At 41.0% G+C, this 15,132-nt stretch overlaps 1 protein-coding gene across 2 annotated transcripts in view; it reads right to left on the bottom strand.

The window, feature by feature from the left end:
• The window catches only part of PLXDC2 (plexin domain containing 2), a 425,945-nt gene that overhangs the window by 126,472 nt on the left and 284,341 nt on the right, over window positions 1-15,132 (bottom strand). For both annotated transcript variants that reach the window (XM_059660677.1, XM_059660673.1), the window contains one exon: window positions 1,775-1,897. In XM_059660677.1, coding sequence (XP_059516660.1) covers window positions 1,775-1,897 — 123 coding nt within the window. The remainder of the gene's footprint in view (window positions 1-1,774; window positions 1,898-15,132) is intronic.

The raw sequence follows: 15,132 nt of genomic DNA, 5'->3' as shown, positions 1-15,132 counted from the left end.
AAAATTTTAATAGAGGGGTTCCGCAGTAGGCGACATTAAGTAGAAGACAGGACTGATGCTCTTGAAGACAGGGCAGTGGAATTCATCCAATCAGAGGAGCAAAAAGGAAAACGAATGAAAGGAGCGATGATAGGCTAAGGGACATATAGGACATTATCAAGTGGACCAATATTTACATTCTAGGGATCTCAGAAGGATAAAGGAGAGAGAAAGGGGCAGAAATCTTATTCAAAGAAATAGTGGCTGAAAAACTTCCCTTCCTGGGAACAAAAACAGACATCCAGATCTAGGGGGGCCCCCAAATACCAAACAAGATGAATCAAAAGAGACTCACATGGAAACATTATAATTAAATTATCAGAGTTTAAAGACAAAGAAAGAAACTTAAAAGCAGCAAAGGAAAGCAATCTGTTTCTTAGAAGGGAATCTACATGAAGCTATCATTGGATTTTTCAGGAGAAACCTTGCAGGCCAGAGGGAGTGGGATGAGATAGTCAAAGGGCCAACCAAGGGCATTCTATCAGGCAAAGTTGACCTTTGGAATTAAAAGAGAGATAAAGAGTTTGCTAGACAAAGAAAAGCTGAAGGAGTTGATCACCACTAGACCAGACTCATAGGAAACGTTAAAGGGACTTCTTTGAGTTGAAATAAATTCATGCTAATTAGTAAAAAGAATTATATGAAACCATAAAACTCAATGGTAATGGTAAATATGTAGTTAAATTCAGAATACTCCAGTATTGTGATGATGGCAGGTAAAGCACATATAACTCTAGTGTAAAGGTTAAAAGGCAAAAGTATTAAAAATAACCATAACTAAATTAATTTGTTAATGGATATACAATATAAAAATGTGTAAATTGTCATATCAAAAACAAAATGTAGTGGAAGATATAAAAATGTAGCACTTTTAAATGTATCAAGCTTCTGATCATTAGCAAGACAGGAGGAAGAGAGAGGGAGAGAGAAAGAAATGTCAATGTGAGAGAGAAACATTAATCTGCTGCCTCTTGCATGCCTCTAACTACCTGGGCATGTGCCCTGACTGGGAATGAACTGGCATGGGACAATGCTCAACCAATGGAGCCACATTGGCCTGGGCAGGAAAACTAGATTTTCTTACATGTATTTTAACTACCCACTACCCTATATTTTTTTAAAGGTGTGCTCATCTTATGGTATATTAAGTTCTTAAGTTTTGAAAATTTAATATCAATGTATTATGACACTTGCCTCTACTTGAGGATCAGAACAAATTATCCTTATTTAGTTTTTCTAATAGCAGGGGCTTACTGAAAATAGCATCAAATGTACTTGCTTGGTTTAACAACTCATTTATTATAGTGTCTAATATGTCTTACTAAACATTTGTTGAACAATCGAATGAATGAATGAAATGAGTGGAATTTAACTATATATTTACTCTGCATATTAAATGTCATGGTATAACTTTGTCATCTTAGGGTATTTACACAGAGCAGTTTATAAGTCAATCTATCAAAAACTAAGCAAAATACTCCAGGTTAGATAAACATTAAAATAAAGTTGATGATCACCATTTAAAAGTATGCATTCATGATGAAGTCTTGGGGTGGGGGTGGGGGAAAGGCTAGAAGGGACCAATTTGGGGGAGGGGAGAAAGGGAACATATGTAATACTTTCAACAATAAAGATTTAATTAAAAAAAGAAGACCCCCAAAAAATAAATAAAAGTATGCATTCAGTAAAAAAAAAAAAAAAAAAAAAAAAAAAAAAAAGGCTAATAAATACATACCATTATCAAAATATCTGACTGTTGAATTTCTGGACACACTGGGATCAAAATTTGCCATTAAAGGTGCTATGTACTGTGTGGCTGTCAGCATTCGATGTACAACTTCTCCAGTGTATATGAAACCTATAATTAGAAAAGTAGGAAACATGTTAAGAAAAAGTCCAGATACAATTTTAATTAAAATAGCTCCAACTCAGTTGCAGTATTATTTTGAAAATAAAATATCATAGCAGCTAAAAAAAAAAGGAATAAAATTAATGTCTGCTCAATAATAGTTGGGTCTGGATTAAGTAACACATTTGGGTAGGATTTGGTAGCACCCTGCAGACCATCAAATCAAAAATCTATATTATGGCCCTAACTGGTTTGGCTCAGTGGATAGAGTGTCGGCCTGCGGACTGAAGGGTCCCGGGTTCAGTTCCAGTCAAGGGCATGTGCCTTGGTTGCAGGCACATCTCCAGTGGGGGGCGTGCAGGAGGCAGCTGATCGATGTTTCTCTCTCATAGATGTTTCTAACTCTCTATCCCTCTACCTTCCTCTCTATAAAAATCAATAAAATATATTTAAACAAAAACAAACAAACAAACAAAAAATCTATATTATGAACAACTGTAATTGTGGACAAAATGACTATTATCTGGAAGAGATTATCAGGCTGAAAAGATTAGTATTCCAGCATTCAATCTGCCATTATTAATCCCTTGTTATTTTAGCACTAGCCAAACATGTGAATCATTTTTACAAGTGAATGTACTTTCATCATGTTTAATTTTATTTTCTTAAACTGCAATTTCAGCTAAGGACATTTCAGAAGCTACACATACATGTCTTCATATATTTTTTATATCTTTCTCCATTACTAAAATGGAGAAAATGTGTCAGACCTCTTTTCCAAAGTTGAAGGGAAGCTAAACACCCATGAAAAAACTGGCACATTTCTGAGGTTACTCAAGTCTTTGTAATTCTAGCACCTCATCAAAAAGATAAAGATTATATGTTTGCAGATAAGATGGTGAAAACACTGATATCGCACAAGGCCTCTTTGCTTATCAGTGGCGGCCTATGCTAGCAGTTGGATAATGAGAGGAAATTTACTATGGAGAACTTCCTCTTGAATTAAATTTCAATAGCTCTGATGTTACAACCTTACCCACTTTCAATCATTCACACTTGGTTTATTTACTTTGTGGATTAGCCATGACCAATTGTTAATCCTGTACTAGTTTCTTGCCTCCAAGTCTTAGGTCTAAAAGGAGAGTCAGCTCCTCAAAATGATAACTCATTTTGACATTAAGCTAAAGAATGCACAATTAAGAACGTATATGCAAATGGACACACACATGTGCGAACACACACACACACACACACACACACACACACACACTATTACAAAACAAAATCCAGAGCAAGTTATTTGTGAAAATGCAGTTGTAGTGTTTAGGCAATCATAAGCTAACTAGATATCTGGGGCTACTGCAGATCATGTTTTAATTTTCACAATAATTGATAAAACAAGCAAGATTTAAAAAACATAAAATTGGGTAGGATTTAAACTTCTAGAAGTGTTCAAACTTTTGTCATCTCACTTTATGATCCAAATAAAGCTTTCATTGTATATTGTGATTTTATTGTTTCAAATTATAAACTGGAATTATTGGAGAATTAAATCTGTAGTTACTGACTTTGAAATTCATTTGTCTTTCTAGCAGTGTCTCCTTTACTTCTTTTTTAATTTTTATTAAAGGCATATTTTAATTCTGACTATTTACCTTAAACACATATTTTAATTAGGAAAGTCTTAACATGTATTTTAATTGTTGATTGCATCTTGTTTCTTATTTGATAGGTAATAGCTCTCAAAATAAATTTCCTATGCCTTGAGGAGAATTTTGTCCATTTGCAATTTTACACAGCTCAAACGTACTAAAGATGTTACATAAAGTGATGCAGCCATTACTTTTACTTTATTTCCCTGTAGATTTTCAGAGACACACTTGAAGTTGAAAGCCCAATATCACATCCTTAACATTATAAAGATGAAGAGTAACTATTTTTTTCAAGGTCTATGATTTATTTTTTCTCTGATCTTCACCAACATGCCTTTGTAATTTCACCATTAAAATGGATAGAAAATTTCTAAAAGTCTGATAGTTTATGGAAAAAATTAAATTATACTCTGCAAATGTTCTTTCAGGGACAGTAGCTCTGGATAGTTAGTTCTCTACTCTATGTTCTCCAGGTACTATTAGAAGAAACTTTGCTTGATTTGAAGAGTAAAGAATGCAGTAACTCAAGGAGTAAGGTGATTTTAAATCAATACCAAATTCATTCTCCAAAACAACTCTAAGAAAAGCATCAGCAATTCCTAAAAAAAGGGTTGCAAAATGCACAACCATCGGTGATTTCAGATGCTCCATTCTTACTGTTAGTTTCTAAAATCATATATATATTTGTCACTGAATGTTCCTACACAGACTTGGCAAAAAGTTATTCTCCACCTTCCATACACCCAGTTTCAAATCATGGGAATCATTAACTGCTGCTTCTTTCATCAGGAAAAAGTTTTCCAGAATGAAAATTTCCTAAATTTCAAAGATGAAGTCTTAAATTGTTCCCAAAGAACAAAGTAAAAATACAAAAGATTTTGTTAGTATATAAAAGCAATAATTATAATCCTTGATTCTTCTATTATGTAAAATTAAAATAAATAACAATCAGGTGGTGCAACTACTATTAACAAGAAACAACTGCTATAACTACTAGCACATCTGCCACCGCTATTCATTTGCTACCACCATTACTGCCACCACCACCAAGAATGTGAGCAACCATCCAAGGAGGCAAGTACCCCACCACTCCACAAAACGAATTTAATTCTGCTAATTCGTGGTCCTCAGACATATTGAAATCCACTTCTTTTAATATGTTAGGTTACTTCTTATTGGCCAAGAGGTAAGATGCCTGACTGCACTGATGGGCTCAGTACTTACATCCCCAGGTTTCAAAATGTCATTTCAGCAGTGGTTATAACCCAGTGGGCAGAAACCTTAGCAGTGGTTCTCAACCTTGGCTGCACATTAGAAACACCTGGGAATCTTTTCAAAATCCTGATTTCTGGGCCTCATCCTCCGGAAATTCTGTTTCTTTGTTACTAATGTTGTGGCCCCACCCCATAACAAAGAAACAGAATTTCCGGAGGATGAGGCCCAGAAATCAGGATTTTAAAAAGATTCCCAGGTGATTCTAATGTGCAGCCAAGGTTGAGAACCACTGCCTTACAGGCACTGAGAGCAGGGAAATGTAACTAGGTGTTGAATAAGAACCAGCTACGCAAATTAAGACCTTTAATGCAATAAATCTGTTCTAAAGCCTCAAAGGTCTCACAGCACTCGTTTAGACAACCTGGTAGTTAGATAATCATCTACTTTACAAGATGCCCTCCTCTGACCCTGGAATTTCAGGTACCCACCTGGCACCATAAATAGCTGGGAGTGTCCTCAAAAAATTAAAAATGGAACTTCCTATGACCCTGTGAGTCCACTTTTGGGTATATATTCGAAGAAACCCAAAACTCTAATTTGAAAGAATATATGCACCCCTATGCTCATTGCAGTATTATTTACATTTACCTCTTTTCTCTCTCTCTCTCTCTCTCTCTTTTTCTTTCTTTTTTTTTTTCTTTAGCTGACCTGGGCATGTACCTCATAGTACAGAAAAAAAAAAATTCATTCATTTTGGTCTTTCACATTTTGAGGTAATTTAGGCAATCTATTTTTATTTTATGCGTGTGTTTTTCAGATTTGGTTGTAGTCATTTGAAGGGCTAATCACACATCTTCTTTGCTCATTATATGCTTCTAGTTTAAATAGTACTTGTTTATTCAGTCATAAGTTTTGCAGAAAAATGGTTATTATCCAGATAACATGGTACCCAGAAGATACCTCCATTTGAAAGATCCAAATAAGTAAATTTGTTTTGCATTTTTGAATTTCAAATGATAGCTAACACACTGAATTTCCATTTGTCTTTACTAGTAAACCTAGGGTCAAATATTAAGTTCAGCTGTAATCACAGCTTTGCTCCTGTACCTGGAAGGCTCTCCATGGGCTGCTTTCTGTGGAAGCTCTTCAGTCACTTGAACAATCTAGTTTTAAATCTGCACGCCTTATCAAGTCATTTGAGGATTCTGCCCTAAGTTCTGACATGAATAAACCCTCCCCAGTAATTATGTATTTATCAACTTCAATTATGTATTTATTAACCATAAGTACTATTGTGATAAGAGTGAAATGAACAATTATCTTCTCTATGTTGGCCTTTACCAATTATATTTCATGTATTCTCTTCACTGTATCCTTATAATAACTTTGGAAACAATATTATTATTATTATTATTTCCCTTTATTAAATGAGGCATATAATAAATTTGGGTAATTTGCTCAAAGCCAAATGGCTAGAATTGGTTTATAATTCCAAATTTTATGAACTCTTTACAATATATTTTAGAATTCATTATGTTTCCAGAACTATAGCTCTCCTCACTGGATTTCACATTTAAACAAGGAGCGTGAGGAGGAAAAGATCTGTTCTCTGTCAAAATTTCAGCACCTACACCGCAGAGCAAAGTTGTAGTCACCTCAAATCCTGCTACTTTTATTATATTAATTCATCCTCTGTTCTTTTAATTGGCAAAATGTATAGTTGAAATTAGCTTTCTTTTTTGCAATCGACCAAATGACTCAAACTGGTAGGTGAAGTACAAATAATTATAGACTTTATGTAATGGTATAAGCAAATTATTTCTTAGCCATGTGACTAAGTTCTTGACCTCTCTGTGCCTCAGTTCCCTAATCTGTTAAAATAGAGTAGTAATGGCATGAATATCATTGAGCTGTGATGGTTGAACGAGTTGATATATTAAAAGCACTTTCAAACAGGGCTTAAAATAAAATTTGCTGAAAATAACCAATCCATTAAATCATCTCCAATTTTTACCTGGAGGTCTTCTCTGTCTAATGTATACCAGTTGATGGACTTGCACTAAGATGTCTATATGACTTCAAAGTCATGTTTCAGACCCAAATGGTACGAGATACGTTTCTTTGCACTATTGCAGTTCGGGTTAAGGCACACCACTGACTGAACTGCAAGCCAACAGGTAATAGAACGCCTTAATGCCCACGCTCTTCGTTTGCTATGCCTTTCCTTACATTCCAATGGAATAAGCACCTTGTAAATATATTAACCTCCTGTTAGTTGTAAATGGTTGTTTCATTTAATTGGAAGTGTCATAATAACAAAGAAAGCATGAAGCGGCTATAATTCCCTGTGAAACTTTAACATATAAAGAGCTACATAAAATATTCTACTTCATCATCGTTCAGTGGATATTTTTGATCCTAGAGGAAAGGTGGGAGCTGATGGGTGTGCCTGTAGGGCACTGAGCATTTATAGTTAAGTGCTATTTTTAGAGTTCAAATGACAGTGGTGAATGTCACTGTGGCCACCTTCAGGACACGTGTACTGTGATCCTTACACATTAATTGAATAGATCTGAAATTTATGGCCGTTCATCCATAAGGATTTAGAAAATAGAGTTTTCATACTGATCCCTAATTAACCTTATATATGATGTTTCATTTCTATTCATGAAGCTTTGAGTTATTCAACTTGCGTTTTACAAAAATGCCATTTTATGAATCACAATATATTCTCACATGCTATATACTACCCCCTTCCAGACAAACACTTGTTTGTAACTCAGTCAGCGCTTTAAACAAAGCCATATGTGGCAGCAATTGCTAACTTGGAAATTAAAAGTTGTGGTTAGTTATCTGGTAATGTAACTATCTGCCAGCAGCAACTGTACAATGACAGGGTTCACCTAACAGGCTTCCTGTGGGTACAACTGTTGCTAGTAGACCGCACAGTTCACTGTGAGGACACAGATTTGTAGATGGTTAGAGAAGAAAAAGAACAATTTCAGAGGTTCATGTGAGCTCACTAACCACGGGCTCCTTGGAAGCAACCTATAGCATTGTCAATCACCCAAGATTTCCCCTTCATAATTCCAACCAGCTGTCAAGATAAAATATACCAAATCTATTTTATATAATGAAACATTGTAAATATATATATATTAATACTCCTTTATTCTATTGCCTTAATTGGCATCATTGAGGATTACAAATTACAGCAAAGTCATCCTCTGGGGGAAAAAGCAACAAGTTACACTTGGTTATTGGCTGCAAATTATATCTATGAAATTACTAATGTAAAATTTTATGGTGGCTATATAAAGCGCCTCTCTCCAGCCCTAGAGAGAAAAAGCAGGAGCCAGAATTGTGTAGATGAGGAAAGAGAGACAAAAATCCATAACTTCTTTGATTTTCATTTTGTATTGCTTTTCAAGGAGGCATTGGCCTGCTCCTTTTCACTTGAAAATCAAGTTCATCCCCTCTATTCAGGCAGATCCCACTAATTTTTCAAAAACTTTACTCCTACGTGGGAGAGACAAGGAGTGTTGTTTCAAATTATTTATGCTCCTAGACCAGGGGTGGGCAAACTTTTTGACTCGAGGGCCACAATGGGTTCTTAAACTAGACCGGAGGGCTGGAACAAAAGCATGGATGGAGTGCTTGTGTGAACTAATATAAATTCAAAGTAAACATCATTACATAAAAGGGTATGGTCTTTTTTTTTTTTTCAGTTTTATTCATTTCAAACGGGCCTGATCCGGCCCGCGGGCTGTAGTTTGCCCACGGCTGTCCTAGACTGAGGATTCAGGGATCCTGTTGTCAAATTCTAGACTCACATGGGCAGCCCCAGCACTGAGGTCTTGATTTTCAGATATGCTGTCCCATGTTTGCAAAGACTCTATTTTGAATTCCATGTTGGACCCTGATTCCTCTGAGCAGACTTTCTAGAAGGAAACTACTTGGCTTCCCGACGTATGACTATCTGCTCCTGTGGAATTCCTCCATTTACCAGGACCCGAATAATCTCTTAGGGAACTACCTAGGACAGTGCAAAATGACCAGCTGGGCTCCCATCCGGGTTCTGTCCTTCTCTAGAGAGGGGAGCTCATTCCTTGCTCTGTCTTTCATTCCATGCCTGTCTGCCCCATCCAACACCCCTCTCCCCACCCCGCACTCCTCCCCGGTTCCTCTGCCCTGGCCCAGGTGTACCAGGGAGATATATGAAAACTGTCCCTTCCTTTTTTAAGGAGTTACAATCTATCATTGAAATCCAGTTTTCAAATGTCTAAAAACAGCCCTGGAAGGAGGATGGCCAAATGTAAAGAGAGACCACCTTCAGGTAGCCTCTATGTTATCAGACCTCACTGTATTTATAGAATAATCTGTAAGACCTTTACTTGTTGTAAATAAATAATAAAAAACATAAAGCACATATGTACATATGTAGAAATGACAGAACTATTTTTTTTATAAATATATGGGAGATGGCAATTAACCACAAAATGACATATATCGAAACCGATGTAACTCGAGGACTGTCTATATATCTTATCTAATAAAGAGGGAATATGAAAATTAACCATAATGCCATAACGGTCAAGATGGCTGCGCCCACAGTGGAGGCAGGGATTCTGTAACACAAGATGGCTGCGCCCACAGCAGAGGTCAAGTTCCCATATGAGCCTTTATGAGCAATCAGCAGGGACCTGAGGCTGGGTGGTGCTGGCCAGGGCAGTGGACCTGAAGCTGTGCCCCCCACCTGGTGGGGCTTGACAGAGGACCTCAGACCACGCCCCGCACCCCAGCGCCAGGCTGGGGGACCTCAGGCCATGCCCCTGCCCCAACGCCAGGCTGAGGGACCTCAGGCCATGCCCCCTGCCCCAACGCCAGGCTGGGGGACCTCAGGCCATGCCCCCTGCCCCAGCGCCAGGCCGGGGGACCTCAGGCTGTCCCTCCCACTTGGCAGGGCTTGACAGAGGACCTCAGACCACGCCCTGCACCCCAGCACCAGGCTGGGGGACCTCAGGCCATGCCCCTGCCCCAACGCCAGGCTGGGGGACCTCAGGCCATGCCCCCCGCACCCCAGCGCCAGGCCGGGGGACCTCAGGCCATGCCCCCTGCCCCAGCGCCAGGCTGGGGGACCTCAGGCCATGCCCCCTGCCCCAGCGCCAGGCTGGGGGACCTCAGGCCATGCCCCCTGCCCCAGCGCCAGGCTGGGGGACCTCAGGCCATGCCCCCTGCACCCCAGCGCCAGGCTGGGGGACCTCAGGCTGTCCCCCTCACTTGGCAGGGCTTGATGGGGGACCTCAGGCTGTGCCCCCAGCTCATGGGGCTTTACGGGGAACCTCAAGGTGTGCCCCCCGCCCCAGCTTCCCCCTGCCCCAGCGTTGGGCCAGGGGACCTGAGGCCACCCCCCCCCCCACCCAGTGGGGCTTGACAGGGACCTCAAGGCAGCCAATCAGTGATTCTCTCCCATCATTGATGTTTCCATCTCTCTCTCCTTCCCTCTCTGAAATCAATATATATATATATATATATATATATATATATATATATATATATATATATATATATTTTAAAGGCAAGAAGAATTCTACTCTCCTCTTATGTTAACTGCTATAATCAGTAGAAAAAGACCTTCCAAGCGCTGCTGCAACTTTTTTTGATGCCTCCCAGGGAAAATAAGAAATTCTTACATTTATTTTTTTCAACACCTTTACCTTTATATTTGACAAAAGTCTCCGAGGGCAAAGCTATCATCTTCTTAGGTTGAAAAGAGGCCCTCATCCGAGGGGACTGGGAAAAGGCATGGAAGCTATGCTGTAATTAACAACCTGCTTTTCTAATAGGTTAGCCTTTGTGGAAGAGCAGCAAGAGCCCGTGTCTCACACGCACTTCCGTGGAACTGGTTCAGACTGATCAGAACAGAAGGCATACATTTTTAAATTGTATTTCACTTTATGTCTGCTAAGGTAGAGCATGAAAAGGGTCTGGGAGGAATGCTTTCCCCGGACAGTTGCCTGCACCTCCTGCTCAGTGCCTGAGTGGAGCAGTCCAGGTGGCTGCAGTAGTTCGGCCTCAGTGACATAACCCAGCCTTAACAGTGCGCCTGGTATATGTTCCCAAAGCTCAATAAAACTAGGGCAGGCCTGTACTGAATCAGACACCAGTGCTACAGTAATACCCCTTCAAATAAAATTTAATAAAGTTTTAACCTTTCCAAAAATTGGAGATATAGGAGGCATGGGAGAGACGAAATTAATAGTTCATTGCTCAGACTTCAACATTTTCTTTTTTAGACATTGCCATGATGAGAAATCCTGCTCAGCCCTGCTGGCGTGGCTCAGTGGAAAGTAGACCTATGAACCAAGAGGTCACGGTTCTATACCAAGTCAGGGCACATGGTCAGGTTGTGGGCCCATCCCCCAGGGTGGGGAGTGCAGGAGGGAGCCAATCAATGATTCTCTCTCATCATTGATGTTTCTCTCTTTCTCTACTTCTCCCTTCCTCTCTGAAACCCATAAACTATATGTATATTTTTTTAAAGGAAACCCATCTCAGGTAGTTAATGACACCTAGCTCTCTCCTTCCTGTTTAAAACATCTCTGGGGGGTGGGGGGTGGGGGGGGGCGCGGAAGGATATCATGTACTATGGTGTGAATGGTATATAGTGTTCACCATGCTATCTCCTCTCAGGAGTATTTACGTGTTGCTGAGGAAGATGACCCTCCTAGTCCTCCTTACACTAAAGGAAAGGTTCTCCCCAGTCATTTCAAACAAGGGACTGAAATCTCCCAGATGAGCCTCTACTCACAGCTGACCTCGAATAGAGGGTCAGCGCAGATCCCCCACCAACCCCTAGCGTTCTGCCAAGAGTGGAGGCTGAAATATTGCGTGTGCAGCTCACTGCAGCCCCTCAGGGGCTGTAACCACCTCTGCTGGCTCTGCCATGCCGGAGGTTTCTGAAGACTGGGCGCTACGGTGCAGGTTAAGGGTGTGGGAATGACATGGGAGGCCCTCTGGTTTATGGCTGCTTGTTGCCCAATGACTTTATAATGTACAAAACATTATACAAAACTAAGATTTCATTACAATCTAGCCACTCCAGGGACAACAGTAGCTGAGGAGAAAGTGCTAAAAACATAAAATAAAAATTGCAGCCCTGGCAAGTGTTGCTTGGTGATTAAAGCATCGGCCCGCCCACCCGAGGGGTCGCAGGTCAAGGGCACATAGCTGGGTTGCAGGATTGCTCCCCACTCCCAGTCAGGGCGCATGAGGGAGGCAACCAGTGGAGGTGTCTCTCTTACCTTGATGTTTCTCTCTGTCTTTCTCCCCCTCCCTTCCATTCTCTCTGGAAAGCAATGGAAAGAATATCCTCATGTGAGGATTAACAACAACAAAATTGCTGTGGATTTCTTTTATCTCCTTATCAGATAAGCTTTTAAGAGTGTGTCAATTTACTTATCTTTGTACTATATGCTACTGGGCTTGGCACAGTGTTTGGCATGTAAGGAATAAATTGGGTTTCAAGAATGAGAATGCTGAATTTCCAAATGCTGCCACAGAGATATAAAGCCCCCCCCCACCCCCCCCACACCCCCTCCCCCTCAGCCTGGTCACTGCCGGCTCTTCACAGCTGTCTCCTAGCCCTCCGCAAGCACCCTGCATTTCAGCTCCTCTCTGCTCTCCCCGGGCCCGTGGGCTTTGTGACCTTACACATGCTGCTGCTTCTGGCTGAAATATTATTTCCTCCTTCTGTGACCTGAAAATCCTATTCATCTTTCAAGCTTCAACTGAAATATCTCTTCAGTGAAGCCTTCTTTTATCCACTCCAACTCCGAAGATCTGATGACACCGGTCAGTGTTCCATCCCTATGCTCACCCAGGCTTCTATTATAAACTTGATCACACTGAGTTACAGTGGTTTCCTTTCACATCCATCCCCTGGCCCATTTTTACCTCTCTCTTAGCACCAGTTACTGACTATAGAGGACAGTGACTACAACTTTTTAATGTTTGCGTCTCAACATAGTGCCTGACCATCATTCGTGTACTCACCCAATCTGCAAGCAATCATGGAGTGCTCAGTGTGTTTGAGGGATTGCACTAGGCATGACGGTTAGAGGAGGGAAGAGGACGTTCTCTGGGCTTCACAGAGAATGGCATGTGATGAGGCTGGAGAGCAAGAGTCAGGGGTCAGCCTGTGGGAGGCCATGGCAGCCACAGCAAAGGTTGGGGAATTTTTTTCAAAGATGACGGCAGCACATTGAAGTGCTGAAGCAGAGACTTGATATGACCAGATCTGCTTTACTGGAAGGGCATTCTGATAAACTCCACCTTCAGGGGAGTGTTTATTTCTAGAGTAGACAAATGAAGAATGAGTACAAAGCAAAATTCAACTGGTGTTCGGGGGCACAGGAGACTTGGTTGGAAAGTTGTAAGGAGGACATGCTGAGAAAAGGGAAGTGTGTGGAAGGCCACCTGCTCTGTTTATCAGAATTCGACTTAGGGGAGACTTAGGGGAGTGTCGGAGGCGGCGCCCCTAATTATTCCTTCATCTTTCCAAACAAGCCTGTGCACGTGCAGACCCCTGAGTGTTTACTGGAATCCTTAATCCCTGGATGCCCTTGCCTAGAGGACAATGTAAACACACGTGTCCTCCCAAGATTGCTCACCCTACCGCTTGTATCGAAAGATAAAAACTGCAATAAAAGCCTAACGAGGCAGGCAATGGAGGCTGCTCTGGCCTCTAGAGCCGGGAGCCCCTTAGCCCTCTTTCACTGTGGAACTGTGTCTGAGCAATCTGTCCATCCGTCGTTCAGGGCTGCTGGTCAGCCCGGCAAACTGGGTCTGTTTCTGCCCCACCCCCTGAATCTGGGTATTGGATACACAGGTGGTTTACATATTATGGATTTTTTAATACAGCTGATATATTTAAGATTATTTAAAGTCTATATTCAGGCAGCGTATACACAGTGAGTAAGGCGGAATCTTGAAACAGGGTGAACAGTTCACTATTTCAACAATCCATGGGAAGATGGAATGGGCTTAAAACTGGGAGTGAGGTAGATGGAAGTAGACACATCAAAGGGTTTTTCAAAAGTAGAATCAATACTCAGATGGTTCATTAGATAAAGGGTGGGGTGCTGAGAAAGGAGTTAAATGGAAGATGATGGTGCCATTTACTAAAATAAGGGAACTCATGGAGAAAAAGCTAAATCTAGGTTTATAGACTAGTTTCAGAATAAAAGAATGCAAACAATATAATCCAACTCCTGTCACTTATATGCAAGCTTAGGTACCACAGTAAAAGGGGTCACATGGTGGTTTTTCCATCACTGAAAGTTTCCTGTTGAGTCAGTTGCCTTTGCATTAAGCCCTTGGGAACCAGGGGGATCTGGCAATAATCATATTCCATCCATTTCAAGACCTACAAAAGGGAGGGGTCACCTGCTAATTTCACCATAAAACTGGGCATGTATTTCTGCCCCAGATGAGGATGCAAGGACACATATAGATAAACTTGGAATAACTAAAAAAAAATCACTTCAAGAGTAGCATTCCATTTTGATGTAATTTTCTGTGGAATAAACCTTAATTTATAAGTAGAGCCTCTATATGACAAATTCATTTATTTCCCCACTGACAATGTATTTGCAATATTAGTAGCGCATAAATACTGTAAGGGGATATAGCAAATTTGTTCCATAGTAAAGATTTTCTTTCCAACTTTGATATGGTCCTCTCTTTGGAATAAACTAAGGGAGAATAAGTATTGACATAACATTAAATAAATAGAAAGCAAAAAAAAAATGTATTATACTTAAAAATCTATAAAACCCAACTGTAGACATATCCTATCTAATAAAAGAGAAAAATGGTAATTGGCGTACGACGATACCCTTTTCATTGGCTAATCAGGGCTATATGCAAATTAACTGCCAACTATGATTGGCAGTTAACTGCCAACTATGATTGGCAGTTAACTGCCAACAAGATGGCGGTTAATTTGCATATGTAGGCACAATGCAGGGAGGCGAAAGGGAAAGCAGGAAGAAGCCCCCTGCCACTGACAGTGATCGGAAACCCAGCGGGGAGCTAAGAGCTGGGGGGCAGGGCAAAGGCGGCCCTGGGGCTGCCTTTGCCCTGCCCCCCAGCTATGATCGGAGAATCAGGCGCCTTTGCCGCCCTGGCCAGTGATAGCAGGAAGTAGGGGTGGAGCCAGCGATGGGAGATGGGCACGGTCGAAGTTGGCAGTCCCGGGAGCTAGGGGTCCCTTGCCTGGGCCTAAAGCGGAGCCCACGATCGTGGGGCCGCTGCAGCTGCGGGTCCCCGCTGCCCGGGCCGGACGCCTCAGCCAGAGGCGTTAGGCCTGGGCAG

The sequence above is a fragment of the Myotis daubentonii genome, chromosome 1 (assembly GCF_963259705.1).
Source record: "Myotis daubentonii chromosome 1, mMyoDau2.1, whole genome shotgun sequence".
Classification (NCBI taxonomy): domain Eukaryota; kingdom Metazoa; phylum Chordata; class Mammalia; order Chiroptera; family Vespertilionidae; genus Myotis; species Myotis daubentonii.
Note: the sequence above shows the minus strand (reverse complement) of the source record. Positions and strands in the feature narration are given on the sequence as shown.